Source organism: Schistocerca serialis, chromosome 5 (genome assembly GCF_023864345.2).
Source record: "Schistocerca serialis cubense isolate TAMUIC-IGC-003099 chromosome 5, iqSchSeri2.2, whole genome shotgun sequence".
Classification (NCBI taxonomy): Eukaryota; Metazoa; Arthropoda; class Insecta; order Orthoptera; family Acrididae; genus Schistocerca; species Schistocerca serialis.
In genome coordinates, this window is record NC_064642.1 from 362,836,752 (window position 1) to 362,850,560 (window position 13,809).

At 45.6% G+C, this 13,809-nt stretch overlaps 1 protein-coding gene across 1 annotated transcript in view; it reads right to left on the minus strand.

The window, feature by feature from the left end:
• Window positions 1-756: 756 nt before the first annotated feature.
• The window catches only part of LOC126481940 (mucin-19-like), a 215,216-nt gene continuing 202,163 nt past the window's right edge, over window positions 757-13,809 (minus strand). Inside the window, exons 7-8 of the mRNA XM_050105899.1 lie at window positions 8,516-8,797; window positions 757-3,597 (exon numbers count right to left, since the gene is read on the minus strand). Of these exons, the coding sequence (XP_049961856.1) occupies window positions 2,727-3,597; window positions 8,516-8,797 (1,153 nt within the window). The 3' untranslated portion in view covers window positions 757-2,726. The remainder of the gene's footprint in view (window positions 3,598-8,515; window positions 8,798-13,809) is intronic.

Consider the following 13,809-nt stretch of genomic DNA (forward strand, 5'->3'; position numbering starts at 1 on the left):
AATGAGGTGTTTCTCTTATTGTACTTAACTTTCTGATTTTGCTAGAACATGGACTATGTGCTGCCGAAAGCGGTTTCTGACTGTAGCGATCCGTTTAAAATTTACTAGGACCAGTCTATCTTTCTTGGAATTTATATGCTGCACTGGATGTTATCTGATTACTATCTATAAGTTCGTTCCCTGGTACTATTTCCAGCAGTATTGTGTATGGCTGGATCTAAGATGACTTTCATTGCATCATCGTAGTGTGTTCGATCTAACGGCAGAAGTTTTTTTTTTTTTCCTGCGTGTCCTTAGATATTGGTTAAACGCCGGTAGTGAGTGTGTCTTATGTCAGCTTGGAGTTAGGCCTAACGATGCACGCCATCTCTCTAAACATGGCAGCCTGGTGCGAAAAATTCATCTGTTCATCACCTCCCAAATCAAAAATTTCATTGTTGGATTGCGCATATCTGCCATGCGGTGTATGCTTACCTTTCAGACCTCGTGAATAAACCAGTCCAACAAAACAATAATACGTAACTACCCTAGGGTAAGAATTAAGTTACATTATGCTGAAGTGGAGATGTAGCAAATGAATTATCAAATTCAACAGAGTTATCTTATTACGTGTTCACACATTGTTAGGATGCATAGACTGGAAATGTGGGTGATGTGTCAACAAAGTTTCACATCAGTGGCATATTGACTACACACATCACATAAAAAGCATAGGTTTTATTGATAAATATTTCTTAAATACAAAAGATTGGATAGTTGTACATAATTTACTCTGAAAAAGGAAGCGATAAGATACTTGGATGGTATGGATGAATCACATGTGCACTGAATCTCCTTCTTATACTTACGTAAACTAATAAATACATAATGACAATTACACAAACAAAGCTTCCAGTACGTTCCGTGGCTCAAAACAAATTCCGCAACACATCACAATATGACGTCTCTGTTAAGTCCACATGTGTGCGGGTAATGTTGTTAGCCGAACACATTAAATGCTTTTTAAATGACTCTTGCTTATGAATGTATGAAAGACATGCTGTCTGCAAGAGACTTGAACCCTACCCCCTTTTCGTTCAAATAACGCTGTCAATAACTAATCACTTAATGATTGGCAATAAATTAACCCTTCGATTGTTTTTCCTGGAGAAAGTACATCACTGAGCACCACACATTTGAGTCAAACAATGTGTACAAAATGATACCGAAAAACTTGGAAGGTTCATAGAGAGTACCTTGAGGAACAAGGTGAGGATAGGAACTCGTGTCTGTAAATTGTCTTGCAACGGCGCTGTAAAACGTTGTATTCGTACGGTTTAACGCATTCCGTTAGACTACAAGCAAACGCGACTTTTAGCGCTCACAGAACATCAGCGATGCTGTTGTCGCAGATGCGGATGCGTTCGATCCCATCTAACCAACTGAGTGCTGTCAAGCCCATTGCGAGAGGTTACGCTTGAGGTCCGTCAGCGTAAAAACATATATTTGCTGCTGAAGAAAGACATCGAATCAAGTCAAAGGCGTGCTGCTAGATTTGTTGCCGGTAGATTCGATTAACACGCGAGTATTGCGGAAATGCTCCATGAACTCACTTGGGTATGTCTTGGGGGAAGACGACGTTCATTTCGAGGAATACTACTGAGAAAATTCGGAGAACCACCGTTTGTAGCTGACTGTAGCTGACTGGAGAACGATTGTACTGCCGCCAACGTACATTTCGCGCGAGGTCCGCGAAAACAAAATGAAGGAAATTAATGCTCATACGGAACCATGTAACAGTCGTTTTATCCTCACTTCAATTGCGATTGGAGACAGATAAGGAAATTTCATATAACACTCAGTCTTGACGGCAAATTTTTATTAAACGCTAAAAGTTACCTGTCATTGCTAACCGCTTTCGATTATACCTAGTTCATCATCAGACCATGTCTCTGGAATTCATGATGTCATGCAGCAAGCGAGGGACAGAGCTTCTCTTCTATAACGCACACCATTTTGATGCTAGTTAGCAGTTGCTGGGGGTGTCTTCCAACACCTGTCAGTGCTCCGCTTGTCGTCTATGCTTACCGCCTCACTCTAAAAAAGCCTTTCTAGTTTCTTATGATCGTGTATTCGTACTTTGTTGTGTAGATAGACTGTATAGTTTTGGTACCTGCTTTTCACTAAGGGGAGTAATCTTTTGCACTGCAGAGAACTACTCCGATGATGATGTAGACGTGACCGAAACCGGCTACCATTCACCTGTATTTTTTAGTTTTTAATAAAAATTTGCGATCAAGACGGATTATTTTTTCTAATTATCTAATCAAGTCGCTGGTTGTTTCAGTAATGTTTTCCAAAAATAGATAAGAAAATGACTAGTAGTGGTACAAGGTACTCTCTGCCATACACCCTATGGTGACTTGCATAATTTACATGTACGTGTTAAATGAAGAGGCGGCCTCGCGGAAGGCGTTGGTCCCTCTAACTTCGATGCACTGCAGCGTATATGGGTGACTTTCCCTGCCATGGATCTCCATTCTCGACTTGTTCCTCAAAGGAGACTCTACAACCCCTGGGAAATTATCGCTATCGTTATGGTACATCCTGTACACGATTTACATATAAATATTTCAAATAGGAAATAATCCTTGTCGTAACTGAAATGTTATCGAAAAATAAATAATACTGAACAATGACGGTGATTATGATGAAGTCTCTCGGCGGTGGCTTAAACGATTAGCTCGCTACCGCCGGTTGCTGTCTTCCTTCCCACCCCACGAGGGGAAGAAGGCCTCGAGTGGCAGGATGGGATCGTCGGTTGCCATGGTGATCCTCAGTGAGTGCTGGGAGGGCACGGACTTCTGGAAGAAGTCGGAGGCCGAAGCGGATGACGTGAGGTCGGCGATCATCTGCGTGGGCGGGACGGCGTCGTCACTCCACTGGTGCGACGTCGACGACTGGTCCGGTAACGAGTCTGCGGCCGTGGCCGGGTAGGAGGTGGAGTCGGGGGTGGCGGCAGAGCTGGGGTGATCATTGTCCGCGGCAGCGGCCGAGTAGTGCGGGGAGGCGTGCGTGGAGAGAGCGGGCGGCGCCGAAGGCTCCCGCTGCGCCCAGTAGGCCGACAGCAGGTCCGTCGTCTGCTGAGGGGGCTGCGACGCGGGCGTCGTGGCGGCAGTGGCTGCGGCGACGGCGGCGCTACTAGGCACTCGCGGACCGGCCGCCAGAGTCAGTTCGGCAATCCTGAGCGACTGAGACTGCTCGTCGTCCACGCCGACGGCCGGCTGCGCAGTCCTGACGCCGAAGACGCCCGGAGCAGAAGGCGCCGAGGGGGCGGACGGCGTCTCGTCGGCTGACTCGGCAACGGCGGCGACAGTGGTGGGTGCGGTCGGCGTTGTGGTGGTGGTCGTCGTGGTCGTGCTGGTGGTGGTGGCGACGCTGGTGGCCGTACGCAGCAGAGGGTTGGGCCGCACCGCCGAGAAGATGCCCTTAGTGCGCAGCGAAGGCCGCGAGACGATGGCCGACGGCGTCGGCGCTGCCAACGTCGTCGCTACTGTCGGGTCTTCTGTGGTAGTGGACGTGCTGAGCGTGGACCGGTAGCGGCTTTTGTACTTGTACCTGCAGCCAGAACCAGTTAGAAAGCTTACTTGTGATGACCAAAGTATGCCAGAAGTTATATATATATATATATATATATATATATATGGGCGTACCCAGCGAGGGGCAGTTGCCCCCCTCCTCCCCCCCCCCTCCCTAGAAGATATTCGCAGTTTTTCACTAGTTTACCGTTTTATTTAATAAGAAATGCTGCATGTTTTCTCGGATTGTACAAGTGCATTCTTGTATTTATTAAAAGCGGTTTTTCACTAGTTTAGCGTTTTATTTAATAAGAGGTGCTGTATGTTGTCTCGAGTCCTTGTTTCCTGAGACTAGTATGACCTGCCCCCCCTCCCCCCCCCTCCCCTAGTTCAGATCCTGGGTACGCCCATATATATATGCCCAGCGCGCATATATATGCCCAGCACGCATTGATCGTGACTGGGCCAAATATCTCACGAAATAAGCGTGAAACGAAAAAACCACGAAGAACGAAACTCGTCTAGCTTGAAGGGGGAAACCAGATGGCGCTCTGGTTGGCCCGCTAGATGGCGCTGCCATAGGTCAAATGGATACCAACTGCGTTTTTTTTTTAATAGGAACTCCCATTTTTTTATTACATATTCGTGTAGTACGTAAAGAAATATGAATGTTTTAGTTGGACCACTTTTTTCGCTTTGTAATAGATGGTGCTGCAATAGTCACAAACATATGGCTCACAATTTTGGACGAACAGTTGGTAACAGTTAGTAACAGGTAGGTTTTTAACTTAAAATAAAGAACGTAGGTACGTTTGAACATTTTATTTCGGTTGTTCCAATGTGATACATATACCTTTGTGAACTTATCATTTCTGAGAACGCATGCTGTTACAGTGTGATTACCTGTAAATACCACATTAATGCAATAAATGCTCAAAATGATGTCTGTCAACCTCAATGCATTTGGCAATACGTGTAACGACATTCCTCTCAACACTGAGTAGTTCGCCTTCCGTAATGTTCGCACATGCATTGACAATGCGCTGATGCATGTTGTCAGGCATCGTCTGTGGATCACGATAGAAAATATCCTTCAACTTTCCCCACAGAAAGAAATCCGGAGACGTCAGATCCGGTGAATGTGCGGGCCATGGTATGGTGCTTCGACGACCAATCCACCTGTCATGAAATACGCTATTCAATACCGCTTCAACCGCACGTGAGCTGTGTGCCGGACATCCATGATGTTGGAAGTACATCGTCATTCTGTCATGCAGTGAAACATCTTGTACTAACATCGATAGAACATTACGTAGGAAATCAGCATACATTGCACCATTTAGATTGCCATCGATCAAATGGGGGCCAATTATCCTTCCTCCTATAATTCCGCACCATACATTAACCGCCAAGGTCGCTGATGTTTCACTTGTCGCAGCCATCGTCGATTTTCCTTTGCCAAACAGTGCATATTATTCTGTTTTACGTTACCGCTGTTGGTGAATGACGCTTCGTCGCTAAATAGAACGCGTGCAATGAATCTGTCATCGTCCCGTAATTTCTCTTGTGCTCAGTGGTAAAATTGTACACGACCTTCAAAGTCGTCGCCATGCAATGCCTAGTGCATAGAAATATGGTACGGGTACAATCGATGTTGATGTAGCATTCTCAACACCGACGTTTTTGAGATTCCCGATTCTCGCGCAATTTGTCTGCTACTGATGTTCGGATTAGCGGCGACATCAGCTAAAACACCTACTTGGGCATCATCATTTGTTGCAGGTCGTGGTTGACGTTTCACATGTGGCTGAACACTTCCTGTTTCCTTAAATAACGTAACTATCCGGCGAACGGTCCGGACATTTGGATGACGTCGTCCAGGATACAGAGAAGCATACATAGCACACGCCCGTTGGGCATTTTGATCACAATAGCCATACATCAACACGACATCGACCTTTTCCACGATTGGTAAACGGTCCATTGTAATGTATCACGGAGCAAATACCGTCCTTACTGGCGGAATGTTACGTGATACCACGTACTTATATGTTTGTGACTATTACAGCGCCATCTATCACAAAGCGAAAAAAGTGGTCCAACTAAAACATTAATATTTCTTTATGTACTAAACGAATATGTAATAAAAATGGGGGTTTCTATTTTAAAAAACGCAGTTGATATCCGTTTGACCTATGGCAGCGCCATCTAGCGGGACAACCATAGCGCCATGTGGTTTCCCCTTTCAAGCTAGACGAGTTTTGTTCTTTGTAGTTTTTTCGTTTGATGCTTATTTCGTGAGATATTTGCCCCGGTCGCTATCAATGGACCACCCTGTATATATAAGCACACACACTGATAAGCCAAAGCATTATGACCACTGCCCACCGCGACGCTAGAGACCGATTGGTGACGTTGCGGTTATGTATGTAACCGGAGCAGACGTGGGCGAGGGATCGCCCTAGCGAAGACACGGGTTGCAAATGGGGAAATCCACTGAGTTAAGCGACTTTGAGAAAGAACGGATTATTATTACGCATAGTCTGTGAACGAGTACCTCGACAACGGCGGAGCTGGTCGGATGTTCATTTGCATCTACGGAAAGAGATACAGGTAGAAGGACAGTGAAACTACCAGTAGGCGCGAATGGTAGGACGACTACTCTTCACAGTAAGTGCGGTTCGGAGGCTTATTTTGCTCTGTGAAGTAGTACAGATGGTGACCGCCGGCCGAAGTGGCCGTGCGGTTCTAGGCGCTGTAGTCTGGAACCGCGAGACCGCTACGGTCGCAGGTTCGAATCCTGCCTCGGGCATGGATGTGTGTGATGTCCTTGGGTTAGTTGGGTTTAACTAGTTCTAAGTTATAGGGGACTAATGACCTCAGAAGTTGAGTCCCATAGTGCTCAGAGCCATTTGAACCATTTGAACAGATGATGACCTGTGGCATCTCAGCCGAAAAAGCACAGTGCTGGTGAACGCTCAAGTGTTTCGGAGCGCACCGTTCATCGTACATTGTTGTGCAGAGAGCTCCGCTACAGGTCACCCCTACGTGTTCACATGCTGACTCGACGACACCGTCAGTTACGACCGCAGTGGGCTCGAGATCATCGGGATTCGACCGTCGGTCAATGGAAACGTGTCGGCTCTTCGGGTGTATCACATTTTTGCTACACTAGCTCGATGATGGTCTCCACAAACCCTGTCATGGAGGTGAACGGCGGCTCGAAACGTGCCCCTCGTCACGGATGCCGGCTGGTGGGAGCGTATTATGCTATAGGAGATAATCTCCTGCGCTTGTATGAGACCTGTGGAAGCAATCTAAGACACGCCGACAGCTGCGAACCACCTTCATCCCTACATGCTTGATGTCTTCCCCGAAGGCGATTTCTTTCAGCTACCATATCATTGGTAACTCACCTACTTGCTAAGCCCATCCCTTGCTCTTGCTGGGTTGACGTCGACAGGCGTCCTGCTCCTCTTCATGTGTCTCACTCGTCATAATTACTTTTAAACGTTTCGATCAACAAATAAATGTTCCTATGTGATACGGCACTGTCTCCGCATTGTCCTGAAAATCTAAAATGAATTCAGCCCCTTTTACCCCTCACGACCGAACAAATTACTAGCGAAACGGGTATGTTTAAGCTGTCATCTGCAGTATAAGTGGTCAGGACGTATGGTGGGTAAATGGCTGCAGTGGATCAAATGGCTCTGAGCACTATGGGACTTAACATCTGAAATCAGTCCCCTATAACTTAGAACTTCTTAAACCTAACTAACCTAAGGACATCACACACATCCCTGCCCGAGGCAGACTGAAGAGCTTTGGCTGCAGTGGCACCAACTGTAAGAGAACAGTGTGAGAATTATGGGTGTGTGTCATGACGAAAGTGTAGATAATTTCCGACTGTTCTTCGTACAACTATACTAGTAGTAGTAGTAGTAGTAGTAGTAGTCGTAGTAGTTGTTTGAAGTAGTAGATGTCCTTTCCGATAGGGGTTAGGATCAGGCTAAGAGGCAAGTATTTACCATTTGGTTTTGCAACCTTCTTAGTAGCCTTGTTTGCAGAATTACTAGGTATAAGGTCCACATGTTACCCGAAGAACCCTTTCTATTTTTTCATACGAAACAAAAGGTGTTTTAGCACCTATGTATCATCTTCAGTGGGTATTCCTTAATCAGACTTGTAAAATGTAAACATTCTTTATGTAAATATGATTAAAACGAAAATTACACCCAAAAGGCAGTTTTTGACTGTTGTTGTTATTACCTAAATTTTTCTCCATGCAAATTATTTGGTTTTGGTACCTTGTCACCTGTTATCTGCAATTAAATGATGTTGCTGTGAGTATGGTTCGGGATTTAACAAACCACTGTATTTCTAAACATAATTTCGTTGTGCGAAATTATTTCACAACTATATTTTGCTGACTATGACTAACTGCAAAATAGAGTCATAAAATATTTTCGCACAACAAAATTACGTTTAGAAGTAAAGTGATTTGTTAAATCCCCAACACTACTCACGGAAACATCGTTTAATTGCAGATTGCAGATGACAAACCAAGAGTATCCAAAATTCATTGAGTTGTACATTACCCAATAATGAAGAAAAACGAAGATAATAACAAAAAGAGGCATAAACTGTTTTAGGTGTGGTTTTCGTTAGAATAATAATTAATTAAAACATTTTACAGAACTGAGCAAGGGATACCCACTCACGATGGCACAAAAGCGTGGAAACATGTTTGGATTTATACGAAAAAAAAGGGAAAACAGTTGTTTGCATAACATGCGGACCTTTTATTCATTATGTAAGAGGAAAATGTCCAGCGCGCATGTGTAACACATCATCCCCTCTATAATTAGCTTCATAAGAATGTTGATAGTTGACGCTGTAGCTTCGGCGCCACATGACACGCCTACAACATGCTACAACTTCTGGCATGCGTACAGTACCTAGTGGAGGGCGTGGCAGCCGTGGTGGAGGTGGGGGCAGTAGAGGCCCTGTAGCGCGCGCTGTTGACGCGGGCGGGATCGCGGGCAGCGGGCCGGGGGCGGGCCGCCTCCGGGTCTGCGGGGGCGGCCGTAGAGGCACGCGTGCGCCCAGAGAAGCGCGGGACAGTCGCCGCCTCCGTGGTCTCTGACGCCGAGACCTCCGGCGCCGCAGTGCTGGTGGACAGCCGGTTAAGGCGCTCCTGGAAGTCTCGCACGCTGAAACGAGGCCGCGTCGCGTTGTACCTGCAACACACACAGACGCACTCTTACTCTCTCAACACCTGCACCTGGCAATTGTCCGGCTGAAACAGTACAGGCGACTCTGCCCAACAGTTACATCAATTCATACAGGGACTCAGTTACATTTGACTGTCTAGAAAATTGGTGTTTCTAACAATGTACTGAGATTATAATAACTACACCTTACTGAACTAGGAAGCTCTTGTAGTATATACACTGAAGAGCCAAAGACTGGTAGACCTGCCAAATATCGTGTAAGGCCTCTGCAAGCACGCAGAAGTACCGCAACACGACGTGGCAAAGACTCGACTGTCTGAAGTAGTTCAGATGGTTCAAATGGCTCTGAGCACTATGGGACTCAACTGCCGAGGTCATTAGTCCCCTAGAACTTAGAACTAGTTAAACCTAACTAACCTAAGGACATCACAAACATCCATGCGCGAGGCAGGATTCGAACCTGCGACCGTAGCGGTCTTGTGGTTCCAGACTGCAGCGCCTTTAACCGCACGGCCACTTCGGCCGGCTCTGAAGTAGTGCTGGAGGGAATTGACACCATGAATCCTGCAGGGCTGTCCATACATCCGTAAGAGTACGAGGCGGTGGAGATGTCTTCTGTACAGCACGTTCAAGGCATCCCAGATACGCTCAGTAATGTTCATGTCTGGGGAGTTCGATGGCCAGCGGAAGTGTTGAAACTCAGGAGAGTGTTCCTGGAGCCTCTCTGCAGCAATTATGGACGTGTGGGGTGTCGTCCTGCTGGAATTGTCTTAGTCCGTCGAAATGCACAATGAATATGAATGGAGGCAGATGATCAGACAGGACGCTTACAGAAGTGTCATATGTCAGAGTCGTATCTAGGCATATCAGGGGCCCCATATCACTCCAACTGCACACTCCCTACACCATTACAGAGCCTCCACTGCTGACATGCAGGGTCCATGGAGTCATGAGGTTGTCTCCATACCCTTACACGCCCACCCGCTCGATACAATTTGACACAGGACTCGTCCGACCAGGCAACATGCTTCCAGTCATCAACAGTCCAATGTCGGTGTTGAAGAGCCGAGGCGAGGCGCAAAGCTTTGTGTCGTTCTGTCATTACGGGTACGCGAATGGGCCTTCCGCTCCGAATGCCCACATCGATGAATGGTTCGCACGCTGATGGCCCAGCATTGAAATCAGCAGCAATTTGAGGAATATTTGACTTGTGCCACGATGAACGATTCTCTTCAGTCGTCGTTGGTCCAGTTCTTGCACAATCTTTTTCCGGCTGCTGCGTTGTGGGAGATTTGATGTTTTGCCGGATTCCTGATATTCACGACACATTCGTGAAATGGTCATACGGGAAAATCCCCACTTCATCCTTACCTCAGAGATACTGTGTCCCATCGTTCTTACACCGACTACATCACGTTCAAACTCACTTAAATATTGATAATCTGCCATTTTAGAAGCGGTAATCGACCTAACAACTGCGCTAGACACTTGTTGTCTTATATAGGCATTTCCGAGCGCAGCCCCGTATTTTGCTTGCTTACATTTCTATTTATTTGAATACGCATGCCTATACCAGTTTCTTCGGCGCTTCAGTGTATTTATCTTGTCAGTCAAACAAATTATTTAACGCTTTTGCGATAACTGGGACGTATGCGTGACACGATGGGTTATCAGGGAAGCAGTGGCAGTTTGCTGCATTTTATTGCTATTTACGAATATCTCACTGGTAAATGGGAGATGAAGAAGCTTGCACAGGATAGAGTAGCATGGAGAGCTGCATCAAACCAGTCTCAGGACTGAAGACCACAACAACAACAACAAATGGCAGCCTGCTAATTGTTGGCATATATCTTATAATTGCATTGCCGTGCCGTAGTTGCACTAAGGGGTAAGCGTGCCAGAACGTGTAGACAAATCATCCGCTCCCTATTGGCGCAATAAACTAGTTCGCGTCTGCAAGTCGGCAACCGAATAAACAGATCTGCAAAGGGGGTCGGTGTCGTATCTTCCCAGACAAATCGTGTCAGTAAAGTGCACGCACGTTTTGACGTTTGCACCATCACAGACGATGCCCATATTTAGCACCTATAGTGTCATTTACGAACTTGGAGTGATGCTCCGTCCACTGATGTGTGTCTGTTTTCAGTGTGTCTTGTAGTTTTTGCGCAATCGTCTTCTGAAACCCTGGAGGTACTTCTGAATAATCCTGTATGCAACACCCCCTTGGAAAACGGAACGGCAAAATTTTTTCTTATTATCACTTATGATTAAGACATTAATTAAAACAGCCATCCATTATCGTTTTTGAAATAAAATTGTCAGTCAAAAGTTTTGTAAACCTTCGTCGTCAGTTTTGCAAAGGCTTCGTCGCTACTGCTGTGGAGGCCGAGTTTGTGAGTTCGTGGAACGGCTTCTGGTGCAGTACACCTCTAAGACCATTTCTCCCTGCCATTATAACACGGCTATGCCCCTGGGCCAGGTAACAGAATAGGAGAACGAAGTGTTACAACACTCCAAGAAACTAGTAACAAAGTCGCACAAATAGTTAAAAAGGTTTACTTATCTTTGTGACTTGATGAATGGTTAACTCTGCATTACTGCATCTAATCTAACACAATAGTGGAAATAATCGTAAGTAAACTTCACAGTACATATAAAATGCAATTTACAACTGTCTGTGCACTTCTAAGAGTTCACTAAACGACATTCCCTGTTTAAGACAGCCGTGAACGAACATCTGTAACCAAGTGGGCGAGAGCTGCTCTTCTATCTTCCGAGTAAGCTTCTGTCCGTTGTCGTCCAGTCATTTGTGGATTGTACTCGGCCGGAAATTGGTCGAGGCGAAGTCGATATCTTCATCCTCAGGGCTGCCAGTAGCTTTGCTGGAACTCGCACAAGTGGCTAGTCTATGGCACGGGGACCACCTCGCATCTTTGCGCCTGTGGTGCTTTTGCCGTGGTTGTGTCTTGTCCGGACGCCACAGCAAAAGTGGTATCAAAGGTGGGTTGAACAGATTGGCGTCTGAAGCCGTCCTGCTGTGCATGGTAGACTTATATAGAAGAGCGGAAATGAGAAGTCACAGAACTTACCGATCGTATACAGGCCCGTCTTCGATCAACTACGCCATCCTCGCGTGTGCTACGATCTTTCTTACAATCAGAGCGTAAGTCACGACCAGTGTACAATGGAAGTTTCGTAATACAGTTGCAACGTAATCTACCTGGAAAAGTCGTTGACTAAATTCGACTTAATTTCAACGGCAAAATTATTTTATTGTGAATTTTATTTGGAATATTGTTTTTCGCAGTAGAAAGCTAACATTACAACAACTACACCGCACTGTACAAGTGAATTATCGCCAACAATATATGTAGCAACATAAATTTTGTTTCAAAAAGAACCGAGATATTTCATTTTTTGCGTGATTATCGCACAAGGAAAGACCTGAAATTTTGGCATCCCTAGACACCTTTTTAGTACGACCGCATGTACTATTTGTGACGAAAGCCATCTGCGCCAGACGTTTAGCGTCTCTCCTTCTGTTGAAATCTACCTTATAGCATGAGTATAATCTAAGACCTCTTGTTGTGGTTTTGGTTATGCGTCCACAACACGATCACCAAATCTGCAAGTGGACGCAGTGTTTTGTACATGTCATGCGTATGCTTGCCACACGGCAGAAGCTGAGTTAAATCCCCTGTTGCTTAGGCAACCCAAGCAGCTGCTGAGCTGCAAGGGCAGTCCGTGTCAAAGGGTTGCGCAAAGCTCACGTGGTCTGAAGGCAATGTCAACGTTAGTAGCTGTAACTCATAATGTGAAATACAACGGATCAAGCAACACACGATAGAAATAAGTCTTAAGAATGTTCAATGGTAAAGAGGCTTCTGCAGCTCCAATAATTTGATTTTCAAGCCAAATACCATTTATGATTATCGGATGCTACAGTTTCAAACACGAACCCGGATCTGTGCCTCACGCGGGCAGTACGTCGACAGGTAAACTATCCGAGAACGAGTCACAAACCGAATGAGTCTTTTGAAAATGTCAAACTACAGCGTGTCGTGAACTCCAATGTAAACTCACAGACCTTCGAAACCAGCTTACCATCTTCACAGCTTGAAATGTGTTCACTTTTCAGTATATTCACAAAAAACTTCTGTATTCAGCTTTCACTACTACGTTACTTCAGTTTTTTATCTCCGTTGCTTCACCGCAAACTTCCTCAGACTTCACAGTTTCATATAACTAATCGATTCGGGATTAAAGTTGGCTTATTTCTCATGAAGTAGAAATTTATCTACACTGACGGAAAAAAATTGCAATGCTAAAAAGTAATAAATGTTTAGTAATGAAATTTCGGGAATACAGTTGTCTAGGTAACATATTTAAGGGATTAATATTGGAAGATCACAGATTAGTGCAAGCATGAAATAAGTCATTGCTGGAACATTAATAACCAGTGTAACCGTCATAATGTTGAATGTGTTGTACAGATGGCAGATGGCGGTTTCTAAGGTGTAGTTCAACGCCTGATGCATTAGGTAGGTCAATTCAGGGACGGTTAATGCAGGTTGTGGATGACGCTCGAGTTGTCGCCCGCTGACGTCCCATATGTGGTCGATTCGAGACAGATCTGATAGTGTATCAGGTCAAGGCAACATGTCGATACTCTGTAAAGCATGTTGAGTTAAAAAAGCGTTATCCTGTTGGAAAACATCCCCCGGAATGCTGTTCGTGAATGGCAGCACAACAGGTCGACCAGACTGATATACAGATTTTCAGTCCGGAGGCGTGGGATACGAAATCGCACCCCAGATTGCGGCTTCAGGTAAAGGTCCACTGCGTCTCTCACGGTGACAGGTTGGCTGTAGGCGCTCACCTGGCCTCCTCCTAACCAACAATCGGCCATCAGCACTACCCAGGCAGCTTTAGTTAGAAAACACAACAGACCTGCACCCTGCCCTCTAATGTGCTCTCGCTTGACACCACTGAAGTCACAAATGACGGTGGTTTGGGGT